General features: G+C 36.1%; 1 protein-coding gene and 1 long non-coding RNA gene across 6 annotated transcripts in view; one reads left to right on the top strand and one right to left on the bottom strand.

Annotated features, from left to right (window-relative positions):
- The window catches only part of WASF1 (WASP family member 1), an 86,607-nt gene that overhangs the window by 21,721 nt on the left and 42,994 nt on the right, over window positions 1–21,892 (top strand). Inside the window, exon 1 of one of the 5 annotated variants that reach the window (XM_064412909.1) lies at window positions 4,230–4,496. The exons of 3 other annotated variants lie outside the window; for them this stretch is intronic. In XM_064412909.1, coding sequence (XP_064268979.1) covers window positions 4,477–4,496 — 20 coding nt within the window. In that variant the 5' untranslated portion in view covers window positions 4,230–4,476. Of the gene's footprint in view, window positions 1–4,229; window positions 4,497–21,892 lie in introns of those variants that run through there. One more of the 5 variants, XM_064412908.1, reaches the window with a different exon arrangement.
- On the bottom strand, window positions 6,264–21,390 carry LOC135296498 (uncharacterized). Its single transcript, XR_010358592.1, has 3 exons — window positions 20,848–21,390; window positions 12,989–13,128; window positions 6,264–6,651 (listed from the first exon to the last, which is right to left on the bottom strand). It is a non-coding gene; the product is annotated as an uncharacterized LOC135296498 (long non-coding RNA).

Raw genomic sequence — 21,892 nt, 5'->3', positions numbered from 1 at the left:
CAATATTTTGCACCAGAAGGAATTGCTATGAATTGATGTTTGGGGGGTGGGAATGTGGAATATGAAATCTGTTTCAAGATAAAAGTATTTTCAAATACATTAAAAGGTAAGATATATATATAAATACACACAAAATAAAAAGAAAAAAGGCAGCTACTTTAAATATATAGGTAAACATTAAGGTGTATGCAAATAGGAATGTTCATATATGGGTCGTGAAAGATCACCTGAGGGACTGGTATAGCTCTGTAAAAAACCTTCCAAAGCTCATGCAGTGGAGAAGGGTGTAGATTGGGATTTTTTTTTTTTTTTTTTTTTTTTAGCACAAAGGAAGCAACTGCTGCAGTGCATGACAGCTGGGCACTGTAATGGGAGATGTGCATGCATGTATGAATGGAAATTTTTAAGCTTAAACCATGAAAATGGACTAATTTTGAGTCAAATGTTTTGTGATTGCAAATCTGTTGCTGTCATAAATTATTCTTCAGAGAAACTCAAAACCTTTTGAACAGAAAAATCCTTTTGGTGGGAAACCTGATGTACACTAATATCTTTGGTACCCAACACACAAGCACACAGTCCATTTCTTTGATGGTCATATAGGAAATAGAAGCTGAAATTCCCTGGCTATGACCAGAAGTGTGGTTTTTAACTTTAACTCTTTGACGTTTGTTTTTTTTTCTCAATTTCTTTTGGTGTAAAAGTAATGCTTACCCTTACTTTAAACTTCCTCTATCTGGTTTAAGTGAGTAATCCTTATGTGTGGGCAGCATCATTTTGAGGGTAGCTTTTGATGCATATAGCAGCTGCTGCAGTGAGATACTGGATATTTATGGAAGTTGGGTTCCAAGGTTTGGGCTTTTTTGTATATGTAAAGGAGCAGAGTATTTTTCATGCTAACAATGAGAAAGAAATGTATACTTTTTAAAATAACATATAGAAAATGTCAACAACTTTTACATCACAAGTATTTTATAAAGAAAAACTCATACTACAATCTGAATGTTTACTTTGCTGTGAAATCTTTCTGCAATTTGTATTGCAGTTTGGTCTTCTAAGAATTCTGTTTATGCAGCATCCTTTGTTTAAAGGTATTTATGTACTTCAAGGCTTAATTTGATTTAGTAAAACATGTGAGAAACATTGGAAGTATATGTTTTCTTTCATAAGCAAAAACTAAAGGAATGGAGAAACTTTGGAGACTGCCTAAAGTTAACACAATGTGAGAAACTTAGAGCCAAGTCTGCAGATTCCTTATGCCCTAACCTCAAATTTCTTATTTTTCATTTTTTGGCATTCAGAATTTAATTTGAAATTTTAATTTTAGGCAGCTGTAAAATTATAACTTACAGGACAATGCTGACATAAACATAATATATCTCAAATGATTCTTTGGTACTAAACCTGAAATTTTACAATTTAGTTTAGTTATAATTGAGGGAAGGGGCTCTTCCTGTGTTGTGTTTGTGGTGTGGTTTGGTTGGTTCTTTTTTTCCTGACAGAAACAGATACTGTTATTATAGTCTACAGTTTCAAAGGAAAAAAGAGAAAGAGAGAGACTGAAGAGCATGCAGGGAGCATTATTTTGGTGTTTCACTGATGAAAGTCAAAGATGATGTTACCAGTCAGCAGTGGGCATCTAATGGACAGTTTGCTTACTGACAAAAGCCTTAAGGGAGGCAGACTACAAATTAGAAATGAAATCATCAGAAGTGATCTCTTTGTGTAAGATACAGCTTTTAGTTTGATTTGGAAGACCAGTTCCTTTAGCTGTGCAGGAGTTCTGTTTTTCTCAAAACTTATAATAATGGACAGCTTCTCTCCATGGTTTTTCATATGAACCATGTAGCTTCAGTTATATAGTTATATGTTTGTCACAGGCCCTTTCTTGCCATGTGCTCACTTTTACAACATGAGATCTGTGTATTTCTGACAGAACTGTTGCTAATTGTACATGAGTGGTACAGCAAAAGCACCAAGAGATTCCTTGTGTCTACCAGAAAGGCACCAACCAGTAACAGCCCCAAAGCAATTTGTGGTAGTATGATCTCAATTGTAATCATTCCTCAGAACCATCAGCACTGTGCTGATGTTAGGCAGCAATCTGTTTCCATCTTGTGGAGTGTAACAAGACTGTGTGTGCATCTCTTCTATGGAAGGAGGGAGAGACAGGTGTCAGTAAAGGGCAGAGTGCAGATGCAGAGCAATTTGGTTATCTGCAGCTCCTTTTCCCCTGCTACGGTCCTGAATAGTGTGTGAACCTATCAAGCACACTGGGATAGCAGTTTGTATGTGTATCTGGAATTACCTCATTCAGGAAATGGTGGTGCTCCTGTGAGGCTGAAAGCATCCTGGTGATCCTGCTTTTCTCTCACTGTTTGGACCTAACCAACCACAGACTGTGTAGCGTTGAAAATTACTGGCAAGAACAATGTTGAATCTTGTTTCCTAGCCTGCAATCTTGCAGGCAGGGCAGAGAATTAGGATTTTTGAGGGTTTTGTGTGCATGGGATGATATTTAGAACATAAACTTGTGACAAATTGTTTTATCTTGATTTGCATTGAAATGCATTTGAAGATTACATAATCTTGCAGGATTGGATCATTAATCTTTATTGCTATGTTTCTTCATTTATGAGCTTGAATAGCATCTATATCCCTGAAGCAGAGTGAATTTGTCTGCCTGCTTGCATTTATATTCGTAGCGTAATAAATTCTAAGCCAGCAGAAGATACCACAATGGTTGATGTTATTCAGAGCTGCAGAGCTGTAATGGTAGCAAATATGTGAAATTGTTTAGTTTGTACAGAGAGATGTTGTGCTTACAGAATAGAAAACTGCATGCATTTTGTATGTTTTGTGATCTCAGGTATTTTTCCCCTAATGCATAGCTGAAGTTTACTTGAAATTACTAAAGGTAGATTTCTTTCCTAGCTTCTCTAGGGAAATTAATTCTAACTGCCTTTCATGAATGTAAAAAAATTACTGAAGGCTTTCTGTGGAATTATAAAGCATGCACTATGCTTGCTTCGTGCGTGCACTATTAACAGTCATTACCCAATGGGCACTAGGTTAGCACTGTGATGCCTTTAAAAGTCTCTGAATATTGAATAAATGAAGATGTTCATTTAATTCTAACATCAGTAAAAGTTTCTGGAAATTTGGACTATGTGTGGGTGACAAATTTTGGTGGATTTTTTCCTTCTTTAATTGCCCAGATGCCTTTTTAATGGTTTTAATTATTTTAACATTGAATACAGAAGGGAGTGTAACAGTCACATGCAGGTGTTTGGAAGAGACAGAAATGTATTGGAGTGAAAGGCCACAAAAAGATTTAAGGGATTGGAGTGTGTAACATGGGGATTGTCTCGAGGAGCTGAGGTTTAACCTAGAGGAGAGAAGGCTCAAAGGAACCTCATCAATGTGTAGAAATGCCTGACAGAAAACAGTAGAGAAGATGGAGCCAGGCTCTTCTCAGTGGTGCCCAGTGACATGACAAGGGCAATGGGCACAAAGTGAAACACAGGAAATTCCATTTAAACATAAGAAAAACCTTTCTCTTTGTGGGTCTAGTTAAACACTGGAAAAGGTTGTCAGGACGTTGTGGACTTTCTATTTGTGAGATACTCAAAACATGACTGGTAAGGCCTGGAGCAACATAACTTGGTCTAGATAATTTTCAGAGGTCTTTCTCACCTGCATTGATTCTGTGATTTAATGGCCAAAGTTCTTCTGACTTGAAGAAGAACTTGCTTTCTATGGAACTGAGCTTTTGAACCTTCAAACGTGGTCTTTCTTAGACCTTCTAGAAACATTCTAGGAGGAATGGAGCAGCACTGGAAAAGTTGCCTCAGAGAGATTGTTATCTTCATACTTTCAGGTTTCTAGACCATGATGGATCAAAACCAAGGCTTTTCCTGCTTAATGCTGGTAATAATCTCCACTTGAATGGGAGCTTGGCCTAGATGATCTCTAGTGGTCCTTCCAATGAAATGTCTCTTGATTCTCTGCCTTCCTGTGAATTTTAGATCCTTGTGCTCATCAAACATGTGGTAAAATGAGTAAGGATTCTTGCTAATTGCTGTGATTAGGTTCAGAATGATGAAGTGTTCCAAGCAACTTAACCTCCTATAGCTGCAGTACTTAGAGGGGCTGTCATAATGCATGTGGTGACATACCTCCTGTTCCCGTGTTTGGAATTTCTGCAGCTGAGGATTCCTGCCACTGTACTCATACAAAGAGCAACTTTGTTGTATCAGCAGGTATCATAATGTGGAGACAGTGCAGCAAAAGATGGTTCTGGTTGAAAAGAAGCCTGAGTTTACCTGGATGCTTGCAGACCAGCAGTGAAGAGTCTGTGGTCAACACATACAAAATAACATCTGCATTAGTAACACTTCTCTTTTTATAGAACAGGTGTAAGTTTATGCAAAAAAAGTACCTAAGTTCTACTGCACTCTTTTCCTCAGCAATAACATGGAGAAGTTGTCATTGGGGTAAGGATCATTTACCTCTGTACTGATCCATTTTCATGATTCTCTGCAGTGAATGAACTGTAATGAGTAATCAAATCCCTTCATGTTAGCTGCTAACTTGTTTTTGCTGTAGCTAATGTCACATTGAATATATCATGAGATAATGATACATTTTCATAGCTTTTCATATCTCTGAAAAGTTATAGCATGTGGGCTTCTTGTGCTTGTTTTTGATGCTGATTATCATGGAAGATTGTCCTCACTCCTCTGTTCTGTATCTTTTCTTCCCTTAGAAAATGGGCGGGAGGTGGGGGAAGGCAGGAGGAAGGAGGTAACACTGAAAATTAAGTTGCAGCACATCATCTTCTGGGATGGTGGGTGGTTCAGGTTGCATGCATTTTAGAATTCTGTGTTTTCAGAAGCTGACATAAAACCATACAGCAGATGAAATTATAATTACTTCACTGAGTGACCCAGTGTGTAGCACACTTGCACATTGTGCATACACTTGCACATTGGTCTAAATTTACTTCTTTTACTGTAATTAATGTATCATATTAGTATATATGGTTTTGAAGTGAAAGACTGAAAAAATGTTTCTCGTATTTACAACTAATTATAGTTATGCCTACTTTAGTTTCAGACAAGTGCTGTCAGTGGCTTAATTGAAATCTTGAAAAGCATAGTTTGTATGTCTTGGCACATGTTCCTCTATATATAGCATAGAATTCTGATTTCTGTATGGTATCTAACAGCAGTAACAGTTGCTAAAATACTTTTGAAATGTCATAAATTATGTAGAATTCTGTCAGGTTATATAAAGTCAAGACTTATTCTCCCCATCCCAGTAATTAAAAGTATTTTGGAATTACTCATCTTTTTATCTCAATAAACAAAGGAGGGATAATAAAGAATAATTTAATATAACAAAAATAAATGCATTAATAACTTTGGTAAATGCAACTTTAGGCAATTTATATTGTGCCAAATATTTGTTTATCTTAAGGTTTTGAGCCTAGTTTAAACAGATAGAGAACATGGAAAAAATTTCAGTGGTTTGGAAAGGTAAGATCTTAACCTATATACACAGAAGGTGTTGCCCATGGGAAAGCAACAGGTGTTTTCAAAAAAAGGATAATATTTTCCTCTCTACTTTTTTGTCTTAGTTCTAATGTTGGCTGCAGAAGCTCTTACGACCTAAGCCTCTTTTCTGTGCCTCTGGCACCCTGGGTGAAATAATGCATTCTCTTCACCCAGCAACATGTAGCTTTTTTGGTGACTGGAAGACAGAAGAGTCAGAGATCCAAATTGCCAAAACAGAATTGAAATGCAGAGAAGAAACAATTACTCAACAAAAAACCAAACAAGCAAACAAAAAAAAAAGCAACAAAAAAAAAGTAGAAGAAAAAAGAGAGTGAATACATGAGGAGATAAGATGAAGAAAGAAATATGGATATAATGCCTTGACTCTGGCTGGATTCTAGGCAGCCACCAAAGCCTCTCTCTCATTCCCCTCTGCAGCTGGACAACGGAGAGAAAATATGATGAAGGATTCCTGACTTTAAGAACTGGAAGAGATCACTCACCAAATATTGTTGTGGGCAAAACAGGCTAGAGATACTAAGTGAATTTATTATTAACAAACCCAAATTAATGGGTTATAAGGATATGGACAAAGGGAAATTAAATAATAATTAAATAATTTTTTCTTATATCACATTTATAGTTCTCAAGACAGATGAACAGAAGTTGTTGGAATAATAAAAAAGGAAATGACCCCCCAAAACAAAGCAACAAAAAACACCACCAACAAATAATACCCTTTTTTCCTTTCCATTTTCTGTCCCCACCAAAGGTGTTTCAGAAAGTTATCATTCTGATAATGGGTTACATAACTCTAAAAAATGAAAAGAAAAATGAAAAAACCATCATCCCAGACTATTGTTTAAATGGATTGTAAATATTCTCTCCCTTTTCATAATATTAAGTGAAACACTGAGGTACTGGTTTGGCATCATCTGGGGCCGTAAGGAAGCTAAACTTACCTGCTTGGAAGAATAGTTTATGTTCCAGTAAAAATGGTTTCACTTTAATCTTCATTAATTACAGTAATGGAGGACTCAGAAAACTAAGTGTTGTTTGACTTCTTTTGAAAATTAGCAAATGAGTTGAAGACCTGAAGTGAGCAAAATTACACATACAAGGAAACTATTGTTGTGTGCTGCACAAAGTACTTCAGTTGCATTTATATGCAATGGTAGGATTGGCAGGCAGAGGAAGAGTAGGACGTACATACTTCAGCACACAAAATGTGAATAGTTACATATAATTTACCTGCAATCCTAGGGGTTTTCCAAATTTTTTTCTAAATAGCCACTAATACAGAAACCAAGAATTTTACAGTGTCCCTGTACTGACAATGTTGTAGGTTTATAAGGAGAGGTAATCCACTGTGAAAAAGCTGAACTCCTGTCTAGTCCAAAGGCAATAGTTGTGTTTCTGATTTCTATACTCACAGAGTAGTAGATGTAAAATTCATACTGTTCAGCCTGAATGAGTTATTTAATTCTAGATGAATGGCTGGATTTTTAGTTGATTGAAATTCCTTAAAGAAGGATAATGATTTGAAATACATAGATTTTGCCTTTCTCTACAACATGTTTTATTTGTGGGTTGGTTTGGCTTTTCTTTCAGTTCTGATTTTCAATTTACTGTGCTCAAAGATTGGAAGAAGAGATGAGCAGCTGAGAGCTATGCATAGTAGGAAGAGGATGGCATTGTTCCCTTTAATAAGTACCTCCAATGTGGCTGGGACCACTGGTGGAAATGACAGCATGGTTTTGTTTGATCTTGCTTCTAGGGCTTTAATAAAGTTATGTTTTGTGCCCTGAAATGTACAGACTCACTGAGATATAAAGTACAGATGATCCTTCAGCACCTTCTCAACTACCAACCCTCCTGCCCATGCAAGTATTTTAGTGGGGAAAAAATCAAAAGGGGATCCTGAGCTGAATATTTTGAGAGCATGTGACTGTTTTTCTGCAAAAGACCTTAATTAAAATAGTGGAAAGAAGGGTTCTGCACAACAAATAGTGATGTTAAAAAGCTCTTTTTGGAGAAGAAAAAAACTCCAAGCAGACAAACAAAACTAAATGGGAAAAAAACCCCAAATAACCAATACAATTACCAAACAATCTCCACTCCCTCCCTCCCCTACAAAAAGTTCATGAAAAAACAAAAACAACCCCCAATGGACCTAAGTATGGAGGCTTGGGATAATTGTGATAAAATACAGCAAAATTGCAGACTAGTCATCCTTCAGGTAGAAGGTAAAAATTAGAGTGAGAACTAGTGCTACCTAGGATCCCTGGGTGCAATCTTCCCACTCCCATTTTTTAACACCAAAACAAAACCCATTGCACTGTCATTAATGTCTTGTGTGTACAAAACATAGACTATTAATTACAGGATTTTTTTAATTTTTTTTCTGTCTTTAACATGTTTACATCCATTTGACTTTTGGTCCCACTAGTACAAAATATTTTGATGGAGCAGAACTCCAAAACAATTCTTTTTTAGGTACTTAGTAGGATTGGGATTTTCACAGGATAGGACTCTATGAGCTCTTATTTCTCATTGAGAGGCTCATTTTCAGACATTGTAATAGGGCATGACATTTTATTTTCATTTGATATTTGGGATCTCACATCACATAAATTTTCTTTATATTTAAATAATACCTATGTTGGCTATCTGAAGTTTTCACCTCTCCTTTGCTAAAAGGAGAGCAGGAAGAAAAGTAATAAATTTTCTATAAAGGTGTCAAAAGCAAACTTCAGCATTTATTCTCTGGAATGCATATTTTATATTTTTGGGTGGCATGGTAAATGTATCTTATTTCATAGAGTGGGTCTTAAAAAAATGTACATTATAGATTTTTTTTTCTCCTGATTTTCATCATGGCATTACATTAATAAAATTGAGCTGATAACTTCAATCTAAGCCAGTTTGGGGACTGTATTGCAATACTGAGTAAGTGCTTTACATAATAACTTGAAAAAAGAAATACAGCCTTCTCTCTTTCATTATTTGTGTAGTATATGTTATGGCAAACTTATTATTTCAACTTATTTTTTCTTTGAAGTAACAATTTATAAAGCTGGTTTATATCTGCTAATTTAGCTGTGACATTTTAAACTTTTTTTTTAACAAAACCCTTGTGTATTTCCTTGGCTTTTAAAAATACAGTGTAACCATTTCACTTGTTTTTACTCTGGCTGCTTAGCATGATAACAGTAATCACACTAAGAACTCCGTGGATATTTATGGCTACAGTTCTGGTGTCTGTGCCTGTTTTAAAAATTTTGTTGAGCAGAATTGGCACCTAGGTTGTAAAGCAGTCTCTTGACCTACCTTTCAGGTTATGCTGGTAAACACTACTGTATTAGAAAAATTTTAGACAAGTATCAGCAACAGAAGAGAGTAAGTGGAGTGTGACTGATGCTGTTGCCTTCTGTTGATGGGAACAGCTTTAAGAGGAAAGGAAACACTACTTTTCTAAAGTCTATTCATTTCAAGAAGGCTTCAAAATGGTAGGGCTTTTTGCTTCACAAATACTAATCTATTTGCCTTTAAGGTTATGTAACTGCAACTCAGTTCTTTAGACTTGGCTTGTAATAATTTTTTATCTCGGTAACATCACCCAAGGAAAGGGTGAAATGGCCTTTTATAATTGTGAACTTTTTCTATTGGTGCATCTGTCTATAGTCAGCTAATTAAGGTAGGTGATCTTTCTGTGTCAGTTCTCAGGATCCACATTTTAAGATAGATTCCTGAGCTGTTTTGTTGTAGTGTTGGTTGGGCTTTTTGTTGTTAAGTAGAGCACTGGCAATGGAAACCACAATCTAAAACTTCAGCTCTGTGTTTGGTTAAGTGCAGCTTAAGGACTGTACTCAGGAATGTGCTGTAAAGTACATGTACCATTAATAGTGAGTCCCTGTTCTTGAAAGTATTTCTTCCACTGGAGTCAAGTTGAAGAGTGCCATGAAAAATCAAGAGAGAGATACATTGTTTGTGTTGGAAAAAAATCATTATCATTGCTAGTTCACTATGTATTCTGGTCTTGATATATATAATATATTATATTATATATGTATTTATATAATACCATAATAATTCTATGATTAGTTGATAGTGAGAAGTATGTGATTGAGTCCAGAATTTCTGCAAAACTCTTTCCAAATACATATGTTGCCCAGGATTGTTGGAATGGTTTGATTAAAAATTCTGAGCTTGTCTCAAATAAAGATAAATTATTCTAATTTAAAATATCTTATTGTAATAAAGATGATACTGCTTGTGTTAGGTATGAGATCATTCTGTGTTCTCAGTTGTTCAAACATATGACCAAATACCGCTTCTGTAGCCTTAAAATAAGTTCTGGCCTTAAGAACAACAAAGTTCTTTGGCAAACTGTGTCCCTTGGATCTTGCTTCTAGGAGAGATCATCTTCATAATTCCCATTGTCTTTCCTCCTCAGAGTCAGCTGGTGTTTCTTTGCCAGAATTATTTGGAAAGTTGCTTTGCAGAAAGCTCCCAGCATGTTTGTGGAAGGAGCAGCTTCCTAGACAGAAGTTAACTTTGTCTGTTGAAACAGCTTGTCAGATGCAAACTTCTATTTCTTTTTGATGAATCTTGTAAATATACAGAGAATACTGAAGACAGATTGGTTGAAATGTTCATTGCACAGTGCTGCTTTCACTGCTAATGCAGTCCAAAGTTTTTAAAGAGGCTGCATTTTTAAAGTGCTTGGAAAGGGCTTTCAGATTTTTTCAGGCAAGAGGATTAAGACAGATTTATTTTCACAGGGTATGCCTGCACAAGTCCCAAATCAAAAATATTTTCTCCGTATCTTGATCTACACTTGGTTGGTGCTTTGTTTGGGTTTTTGTTTCAAATCTAGTACTGCCACTGAGAAAAGGAGTTAATAGATGGAGTGATAAAAGTGAATAATTGAAGCTGTTTTTACTTCCTACCAGCAAAGTGTGTTGGCACTCACCTGTAAAAAAACCTAAACACTGACAGAATTGAACTTTGGGAAGTAAAGTGAATAATAGTTTAGGGTTGCTTGTTTTGGGTGTGTGGTCTTGTTTGGTTTGTGTTTTTGGGGTTTTTTTATAATTCAAGTACAGACAAAGCTCTAAAATTCTGGAAAAGTGTGAGTGGCAGAAAGCTGACCACAAGATTCTCAAACCTGTCTTGTGTATTAATGGTTTCAATTCACAAGCATCTCCCTGTGTTGTGACATGCAATCTGTCTTGCAGCTGGTTTTTCTTGTGTGTATGTGTCTGTGTGTGTACACTTGCATTTCTGTGTGTATTTTCTGTGTTGTAGAACTGGAGAATGCCCTATAGTTGTAACAGTACAGCTTTTATTATCCTGCATTGTTTTGTTTTCATAGGCTTTAAAAATTCATTTATGGTGAAAAGTTGCTTTTGCCTGTGATAGTAAGCTCCATATGTTTCTCTTTGTGAGGAGAAAGAGGTAGTAGAAATCTCTTTATATACAATTCTACATGCAGTGTATATATAACCCTGACTTAAGGTAGAAGTCAGAGGCACAGAAATTGTCAGAAGTCTTGAAAGCATATGATTTTGTTGAGATGTGCTTTGCTGTGGGATAATCCACTAGGGCAGTGGAGATTAGAGTAAGTGTATTAAAAACAAATGGAACTTTAACATTTTAGAGACTGATTGAGCATGTGTATATATGATCTTTTTGTTCATCATTTGTTTAAGAAGTATTTAAGAAAGTATGGTGTTAAAGAAATTATTATTGACATTTCCTGTCATCACTGCATTAAACATAAAATTAGTTATCATTACAAATGACAGTTTTTGAGGTGATAGATTTATGTTTTATACTGGAAATGTTTTCTGGACTAGAACATAACTTTCCACACCATGCATTAATTTTCCAGTTGTTAATGCAGAGTAACATTAATGTTAAGGGGAAAAAAATCACTAATGTTAGGAAAAATACATGTAAAATATCCAACTTAATAAAATTAAGAGAACCAAAGGGCAAATTTCCCAGAAAAATAGATATGTGAAGTGCTGCTTAAGAGCTGTGCAGAGCCACGCCAAAATGGAGGAAAAAAAAATCTCATACTCTGTCTGTGTAGCTGGGTAAGAGTAAGAACAGGGAAGGCATGTATTGTACACAGTTATTCTACTCAGAAACACCTTCCCAGCTTTGACTTTGCATGGGAGTCAGATTTCCGAAGTCAAGAGAGTGATCTGAACAAATGAAAAATCTAATTAGCTGCAGCTAGTGTCTAAAAGTTTCTAGTAAAAACTTCCATCATCTGTGAAATCTGTGCCAGTTCCAGGCGTGGAGATAGAGCCACCATGGTGCTCAGGTGTCCAGCTTCCAGCAAAGTCCGTTTAGAAATCATGGCTGGACACTTGTGCTCCTTCACTCTTCCAGGAATATAAACCAGGAGGAATTAAGTGAGCATATCTGATGCAAGGAGACAGCAGGGTGTTAAGCCCAAACCACAGCTCTTTTTTCTTTGACAAATATCAAACACAATTCTATTATCCAGGTGCTTAAGGCAATCTCCTAGAAAGGAGGATCTCCTGGAAGGATGGATCTGAGCAGATGGGGATTTCTGATTAGTGAATCTTTGTTTGCTGATAGTGCATCAGTGCTCAGATGTTATGTGAGATATGGGCAATAGCATCAATTAATCCAATTGTCTGAACACAGGCAATGTGCCTGAAAAAACTACATGTTGAAAATGTTTAACATAATTTGAGGTGCTTACTTCTAGTGTAGCTTGGGTATCCAAAAAGATAAGAGGAGCAATTTCAGAAACACATTTTTCTTTCTTCTAGTTTAAGGTATTTCCTCTTCTCAGGATACTGAGTGTTGTGAATACTGTTTTTCTATGCCTAAAGCTGTACATACAGTATCTATACAATTAAGGTACCTGCTGCAGCCTGTGAGTTTGATCTCTAGAACTGGCCAGCTATTTTCTTGTGCTATGTCCTTTAGTGAAGGGCTTTTTATTTTGTATATGACCCTTGGATACACTTTAATGAGAGCAGTTAAAAACTGGTACAGTTAATTCAGTGAGATACTTAAGGCACATTTGTTATTTTTGATAGTTCTGTACGTAGTGAATAAAATATTCCATTTTTCAGTTTTATAAAAAATTCATATAAACATTCTGAAAGCAGCCCTATCTTTGATTCCTAATGAGTGTATTTTTAATGAAAAAGAAACACAAGCAAAGAAAAAACAAAACCTTTTAAAAGGTTTTCAGTGCACAGTATATTACAGTATGTGCAGTGCATGTATAAAGAAAACTTTCCAAGTGTAATTTGCATGCACAGTCATACAGAACTGTGTTGCTTTTCACATTGCTGTTAATGATATTAATTAATCTGTAAAATTACTTCATTATCATCCATCAAAACTCTTCTTGTAACTTGTTGTCAAATACCTACCTGAACATACACCAGCAATACTAATGCTAAAATTTGTGCCTCTCTTTTTTTGTATTATTTTATCCTCTGCTGTTGTAAGTCTCTTGGAGATACCAGTGTTAATGAGCAGACAGAAAGTGGGAAGCTGTTGGTGTTCTCACCTGTAGATGAGAAATTGAAAAGCCTCATTAAACGGTGAAAGATTGAAGACTGAATTGATTAGGGTGAAATGTAATAGAAAGTGCAAATGTCAAAAGAAGCATTTTTATCTTTATCCATAGAAGAGTGCATGAGAAAATCTGAGAAGCCCTGACTGATCTAGATAATAATTGCCAAGCAAAACAGAATCTGAATTTTGTAAAGGCAAATTTGCTATTACTCTGTATCAGATTAAGTATTGCTGAAATAGCTAGAAATAAAATAATGTCATTTTACAAAACAGTGGAAAGGTCTAATGTAAAATTTTGTATTCAGAAATATATTACAATATCTTATTATTTATTATATATTTTAATTATATATATAATTATATATTTTTGGTTATATAAATGTAACACATGCAGCTAAGGAATAGGATTTTGATTTATTTGATGTACAGACGTTTGAAGGAGTTGTGACACACCCCCCATGTTAAATACATCAGAGGGTAAACACTGAAGGAAGAAGAGTTACTGAAGATAAATTATGGTTTTGGCAAAAGAACAAGTATCCATAAGAATGGGCATGAATATGCTTAAGTTGGAAACTGGAAGGAGTGTTTAACCACACAGAGTTTTGTGGTTCTGAAATAGTTTTGCATTTAAGTTTTATTGCGCTGCTGTAGATATCAACTGGGACTTGGTTAAAGAAGAATCACAGGACAGCATGGGCTTTCTTGCCTAAGTCTGGCTGTGTGTTGCTGGCTAAGAAATGCAGGAATATACCTAAAATTCAGAGAAAATATTACTTCAAGTAAAGGATTATACATAAACTATTTACTGTAGGAGTAATCCTAGCTTTCATAGGTTCAATAACTAAGTTGCAAGAAGGGTTTGAACTTTTAGAGAAGGGGCTTCCACCTGAGCATGAGTTCAAGGACAGTGGAATGCAATTTGAGTGCCTGTCTTTTAAATACTTAAGCTATTGCAAAGTTATTAGCTATGATTGTACTCCCTTACTTCAGCCTTTGTAATGTGATTTTGTGTTGTTGGCAAGAAAATTGCCTCCAAATATCTAACCAGAAAATGAATTCTGCACCAATCTATCTTGCTCAGTATTCATACTCCACCAGTCACCACCAGCAGATGCTTGGAGAAGAGTAAGAATAGGATTAGGCATATGATTCTTGTTAATATTCTTTCAGCTTCTGAGTATTTTCATCTTGAAGGTTTTTTGAACTCTTGGGAATTAGTCTTTTTAGGAACCTGCCATGAACTCTCATAGATGCTTGTCTGTTCTTCCCTTGACTTTGTCATGTGAGCTTGCATTGTGTCCCCTGCACGAAGTCCATGGTGCTGCTGATCATTGTTTGAAGTCCAGCCATGTTTGCTTTGAACCTCTCTCCTCTTACCTTTTTGTGCTATCCATTTGTTCACTTTTTTGGAAGAAAACATGAATACCTAATCTTTATGTAAGATTTTTCCACTAAAGATTTTGAAGGTCTCTGTTATAGTAGCTCCCAAACTCACTTTTTTTTTTGCACACAGAAGCATTACATGCATTTGAGCTTTCCAGGTATGGAGACAGTTCATACCATAGATCCTTCTTGCCCTCTTGGAAAATTTTCCACCTTCTATTGAGAGGAGCAGGCAGAAGCTTCTTGCAATATTTAAACTGTGGAACAAGTGTAATTTTATAGAATTATATAGAATATTTTTTTTCTGTTTGATACTCTTTCTTAATATTCCCTAATTTGCATAATGTTTCTTGAATTTTCTAATCTGCTTTTTTAGTATGGCCAAGCACCAAACTGGTTCTGTAATGGAATTATCTCTTCTGCTCCTTAGTGTTACTACTCAGAGCTTCTTGTTTTATATATGAAGGCAGGATTAGTTTTCCATACATGTATCATTTTACGTTAATCTAAATTGAATTTCACCAGCTTCTTTATTGCCTGCTCCCTCAGACTGATAAGCATTTTTGCTGGTCTTTAAGGCACTCCTCTTTACTACCTGGTGGTATGTACTATCAGTAGATTTTCTCACCTCGCTGAAGAGCTGCCACCCCTTTCTCCTTGCCATGTTTACTTAGGAATATGTTAAACAGGACAATTCCCAGTACAGCCCCCTGGGCAAGTGACTTCCCTCCGTTGTGAGAGCTGAGTGTGGACTCTGATCTTCTGATTCCTCTATTTTAATCGGTTATTTTTCCCCAGCCTTTGCTTTCACGTCTCAGTGCTTGCTTTGCTGAAAAAACTTTAGTGAGGAATTTTGTTTACAGCCTTTTTTGAAAGGTGAGTAGGCTGCATGAGCCGGATCACCCTTGTGCATGAGTGTAAGTTCTATATTGAAGGTCTGGACAAGGCTCTCTTGAGTCAGTTTGCAGATGACACCAACTGGGGCACGAGTGTTCATCTGCTGGAGGGCAGGAAGGCTCTGCAGCAGGATCTGGACAAGCTGGATGTAGAGGCTGAGGCTGATTGTACAGGGTCCCACAAGGTGAAGTGCTCACTCCTGCCCTTGGGTCACAGCACTTCAGGCAGGGGCAGAGTGGCTGGAAAGCTGCCCAGTGGAAGAAGACCTAGGGGTGCTGCTCAGCAGGGGCTGAACAGGAGCCTGCTGTGCTAAGATGACCACTCTGGCCTGTGTCAGAAATAGTGTGGCCAGCAGGACCAGGGCAGTGGTTGTCCATATATAATCAGCACTTGTGAGGTCACGTGCCAATGGTTGCTTGTTTTGCCATGCTAACCATGAAACAACCTCTATTCTGAGAGACCTAAAAAATGTCATATTTGTTTTGGTTTTTTTCCATCTACATAATTGTTTAATGCAACTGAATGCTCTACAGTTGCTACATCTCAGAGGTCTGTTAGCAAGTGATGGTTCTGTTATAATTGGTGTCACTATCATGGTTGGCAGGTAGCAATATGCAGCAAAACCTTTTATTCCTGTCTGTTATTTCAATTCAGCTTGTTTGCTAGTCATTGAAATGCTAGTTACATAGATTTGATTTCAAACGCTCTTACACAATTCTATTATCACTGTATATTTTTTTGTTCCCAGGCTTCCTTCCACAGAGTTTCCAATGTGCCTGGTATATTAATGTTTTTATTTAGGACAAAAAATTGATGTAAAATGGTCCGTTGAATTTTCAATTCCTGTTCTAATGCTGAAAGTATAAATAATGTATTCTAAATTATTCATGCATCCATAAATATTGAAACATAGGCATTAATAATTTGATAAAATTAAGCATTTAAAACACATTTTAAAATGTAATTGTATATAAAATGAAAGAAAAGAAAAAAATGGCAAGGAAAAGTACAAAATTATATGTCTTCAGTGCTATGCACTGGAACTATGAGCTGTATAGTACATGCTGTTAATGTAGAAACACTGGTAATGTAGAAATATGCAAATGTGTACTTTTTCCAGCTCTTCTGTTGAAAGCCCAGAATAGTAAAATGGAACAAATAGCTGAACAGATCAGCCAGAATAGTAACATTAGAATAATATACTTGACAGAACATTTTTGTTTGAAATGTATTCCCTGACATTATAATGGGAAAATAATTTTTTGGTTCAAAAAAAGGAAATGGCATTTTACCTTAATTAGGAAAAAACCTGAAAAACCAACCAAATGCATAAGAAACATCTCCTCCTTCTGATCTCCAGTATTAAGTGAGTCCAGTGCCAGTAGGTCAGGATTCCACAGTTATTTGAGATTGACCTCTAAAACTAAATGAGATTTTCAGGGCAGGAGTTGTGTAATTCCCCATCTAGCACTAAATAGCATCTCAACATGATACTGCAGTAAAAATAATAATAAGCACAAAAAGAGAACCTTCACAATTTTCAACATTGCTTCTTTACCCTTTGTTCTGTGTGTTCTACTAGAAGCTCAAATAATTTGGCCTTCTTTGGATTAATTTTATCCAATTTTAACACCCTGAACACTTTAGAATTATCCTGGAGGGATTTGTAGTGTGGTCTCTACCTATGCAGACTTAGAGCATGGTCTTTTGAAGCAGTTAGCCCAGGCATGATCTAGGGATGCCTTGTGAAAGTTCTTTAATCCATGCCTCAGAAGACTTTTCAGCTGATCTGTGGAATTTATGGAATACTTAAGATTAACCATCCTCGTTTCAGTGAACAAGCTCCAGGAAGCTTGTAGCTTAAATAATGTGAATAACATAAGTACTCTCTGTGTTCCCTCCCCCACCCACTAAGTTCTTTGTTTGAAATTCAGCCTCCTCTTCAGAGCTCTAGGATAAAGTCCTTCCCTTTCCTTTATATTTTTGTATTGTCACTTTCTAATTATCTTATTTTATACATAGTTCCATTAAGAAATGAGGAAATCTGTAGTACAGAGGAGCAAGCAGTAGCTTCATGCTTAATTTGTACAGCATCTCTAAAGAGTGTCTTTTAATACTAAAAGAAGTATCAGGCTTTCTTTCACACATGGTAGGCACCAAGCCAAAGATGATAATTTAATACTTGTTGAATACTGAATATAATGTTAACTTTCTATTTTCAATAGGAAAACTTAAGTGAAAAGTCCAGTAGCATTACCAGTTAATAATTTAATTTCTGTCTGTACAATATTTGTAACAATTGGAATTTGCCTCACAGGTAGTAGACATTTATTGTCAGCTCAGTACATCAGCAGACACTGACAGCTTAAGCTAAATTTGCCAGAGCTTGTGTGATTGAAGCTTTGAGTCAGGCACATTTTTTTGGGGGTTAGATTGTTTCCCTGGATGAGCTATTTTTGTTGTGATAACTCTCTCCTGCTCCCTCACCACACCTCCATCTTTTCTCCTGTGTTTTTTAATTTGTGGCAATAGTATTTATTCAAAGGTATAATGAAATATACTCATTCTCAAGTATGCAGATGTCCTGTAGTTTTAGTGAGATGTTGCAACAACTTTCTTTGGGAAAGCTTGCCAAACTTTTTAAGACACCTATGGATGTTTCTAAGGATGAGCTAGCTGAGCATTTGCCAGGAATAACTTGAACATAATTGATCCTCCCTTGTAGTAGAAGAATGGACTGTAGATGACTTGAAACTTTCCCTCACTTTTACTCTGGAGTCTGTGGTTCTTCGAGTCTTTTAAAGCTCTCACAGGAGCACTCATGGTTTGCACATTGTGGTTCTTGCAGTCTTCAGTCTCCTGAGCATCTGGATGTGTTCAACACAGAGACAGATCTCGCTGAGTGACCTCTGCAGGGCAGCAGGCTGAAGGCAGCAGTAGCAGAAGCTGCCTTTGCTGCTGCCTCTTTTCACCTCAGAAAGTCTGGAGGGGTTAGGAAAGCAAACAGGGATTCAAAATGTGCTCTGTTGAACATGGCTGATTGAAGAGTTCATCTGTCAAGCTGTGGTCTCTCCAAAGTGACACAAACCAGCAAGAAATTCTGCCAGCCGTCCCTAGGCGATTTTTCTTTGAGAAGTCCTGGCAGAGCCCTTGTGGGTTTTTGCACAAAAGTACAGAGTGGAGTGACTTTGTCTTGAAGGAAATGTCAGGGCTTCCTGAAGTGGAGGTGAAGTCTCTGGGTAAGAGTGCTTTCATGCTGAGGAACTCACTCTGTGGAGCCACTTCAGCAGGCTTTACACCCTTTTTAGTTGCCTGATGTCCAGGGCTGCCCACCATCACATGTTCAGTACTGTTTCAGTGATCCTGACCAGAAGCTGAAAGATTTTTTTTTAGAATTGGTGTTCTTGTCTGCAGTTATTTTTAGAAAAACAGCTGATCTTCAAGAAAGTTGGAAGTAGCAGTGAAGAAACTGAAGACAAAATATATTGGTTTCAAGCAGACTTCTGAGAAGTGTGGGAACTTTTTTTCTGCTCATTCAATTTCTAAAAAAACACTGTGATGATTGAAAACTATTTAAATTAAACATTCTCAGCAAAGCACCTTCACAGTGAAATTATTTACTTTTGTAGTGAGAAAAGCCTGTTCCTAAAGCTTTTTTATCAGTTTAACTGTTACTGTTGTTACATTGACTAGGTCTACAAGGAACAAGAATCTCCATCTCCTCATCCTCAATAGTTTTGCTCAGAGTGTTGCATAATCATTTTGTTATTTTGTTTAATTAGGTGACAAGATGCTACTCTTTCTTCAGTAAGCAGTAATATTTTTGAGTGATATCAGTAGTGGGGAATAATTGTGGCTAGGTAAACTTGCAGCCTTCATTAGGAATGACTACAAGGGCTGGACAATTACTTTAATCCTTTTTATTTATGGACAAGGTTGTCCAAATATTTATACAATGATAATTTAATGGTATAAATGTAAAGTCTTGTACAAGGTCACTATTCGTTACTTTTTTCTTCCTTTTCTTTTATATTAGCAAAATATTATCCAGTGGTGATACCTGATATAAACTGGGTATTGGAAGAAGATGCTTTACACTTGTGATGTAGCTTAAATTGTAAAAGAGAGGAGTTGTCTTCTTTCTGTTGTTTTTCGTTTTGTTTGGTTAGTTGTTTTATTTTTTTGTTTTCATTTTTTTGTTTTTTGTTTTTTGTTTTTTTTTTTTTTTTCTTTTTTTTTGTTATTTTTGGGTGTTTTTTGGTTAGTTTCTTTCGGATTAGTTCTTTAGAGGAAAGTAGGTTTAGTGTATGATCAAGATTTAAATTTTGGAACCTCCTTTCTTGTTGCTCTAATACTCAGATTACTGTGCTGCTCCCTCCCCCGGCTCATGTACATTGGAATGATCATCTGAATACTCATAGAATAACTTCAAGCACGTAGGAGTTGCCATGCAAGATCAATCTGGGTTCATCTAAACATGTACATGGCAATAATCATCTGAGTTCTTATAGAACTCCCAGCATGTAGGAGTTGCCATGTGAGTTAAATATAAATTATCAACGCTGGTAATTTTGTTAGCCTTTTCAGTCCGGGTTCAGCAGGGAGTTCTGGTAGTATTTTTCACCACAGGAGAATCTAGCTCCTTGGAAAGGCTACAAAACTGAGGTTATGGGTATAAAAACAGATAAATTTGCTGTGTTTTTTTCAGAAATGTGCAGAAATTGTATTATGTCAATTCAAGTTTGGTTTTGTTTTTAAAATCTTGTCTTTGGAACCTTTCATTGGATCTATGTATAAATATAAAACTGTCTTCTCTTAGTGAATAAACATCAGCATCAGTTTCTCACCAGTGTGGTATTCTCTCCTGCTTACTGATGCAGAGCATCTCCAGACTATTAGTAGGGACTCATTATCTACTCTATTACGTGCACAGCCATGTCTCTTGTAGCACTGATCTACAAGTAATATAAATGGCTGCTTTAGCTTTTACTTGTTGCATTCAGAAGCATTAATTTATTTCAGAATTAATTAAAGGTAGTATATTTTTGAGCAAGCTTGTGTCTTTCCTACTTTCTGGTCTTTTGATAATGGTTTTGATTGAAGATCTTGCAGAATAACCAAGAGTAACCAAACAGACTGTTATTATTTGATTGCATCTGTCATTGTACTATATAGGGTAAGGCAAGGATTTTATTTAAAATTTTTAATTATAACATTTATTGGGAAAAATAGAAATTTTGCTTTTTTATTTCAAATTTGTTGCTAAGAATTTTAGTGGTATACAAATATTTTGGATTTTACTACATAGAAATATTATTTTATTAATTGATTTTGCTAGTTTTACTTAGAATAAGACTGTCTCAATTTGTTGGATGAGTATTTCTATGAATTTTTGTATGAATCTTAGAATCATTTCAATTCAAAATACCTTTAAGATCATGGAGTCCAGTCAATAGCCTTATACTGCCAAGGCATCACTAAACCATGTCCTCAAGTGCCACATGTACATGTCTTTTGAACACCTCCAAGCCTACATTCTCTTCCCATGCACTGACTCAGGTATTCTGTGCCATATAACAGCCCATCCTTATGCTGAATTCCATGTGAGATTCCACGTCCATTCTTTTTCTGGGATGTCTTCAAATTGTGTGGGTTCCTGGCTGGTGTTTCAATGTACTAATTCCAGACTCCTGGACAGTGGTCTCATCTGTAAGTTAATAAAATAACCTGAATCAATATCTGAAGAACACCTCCTGACTTGAAACAAAGTTCACATGTTAATCAAAGTATTCTGAACTTCCTTGACTACACAACTTGTCTTCCCTCAGAGAAACATACTGAGTTTTAATTAATTTAAATTCAGTTATAATAAGTTTTAGTTATGTAAAACGGGAAGGATAATAAGGTATAAAAGTACAGTTGGAGAGACAGGATTTTTAAAATTAATATTAATTATTAATCTAGAATGGAATTGGTGTATTGTCTCTTGTCATCAAAGGAGTGAATTGTACTTCCTTTAATGTTAGGATCAAGTTTGTAACTAGATTTAAGGTGGAGCTTGATTAGTTTAGTTAATAAAGAGGATTGTACAGTATTGTCTTTTGCATTACATAGGATTAGATTTGTGATTTAAGCATGATATATCCTACCCAAAATATATACATCACAGACAGTAAAATCTGTTTGTTTTCCAAGACTGCTTAATGCTATGTTTATAAATATATTAAGCTCCTCCTTGCCTAATTGAGACATTTAACTTAAGTACCCACACATTCTTAGAGGTGCTTAATTTGTCTAGGTATGTGGGTAGCCTCCTGAATTCTCTATTATTCCCAGGAGAAGCTTGAAAAGATGGGCTTGGGAATCAGATGTGTGACCAATTTTATCTCATCTGATAGTGGTCATTACTATCTCTGACTGAAAACATTTGGTTGGTTGTGCTGTATTAGAGCACTGAAAAATATGGGTACAGC

This window comes from Passer domesticus, chromosome 3, assembly GCF_036417665.1.
Source record: "Passer domesticus isolate bPasDom1 chromosome 3, bPasDom1.hap1, whole genome shotgun sequence".
In the NCBI taxonomy this organism is placed as follows: Eukaryota; Metazoa; Chordata; class Aves; order Passeriformes; family Passeridae; genus Passer; species Passer domesticus.
Note: the sequence above shows the minus strand (reverse complement) of the source record. Positions and strands in the feature narration are given on the sequence as shown.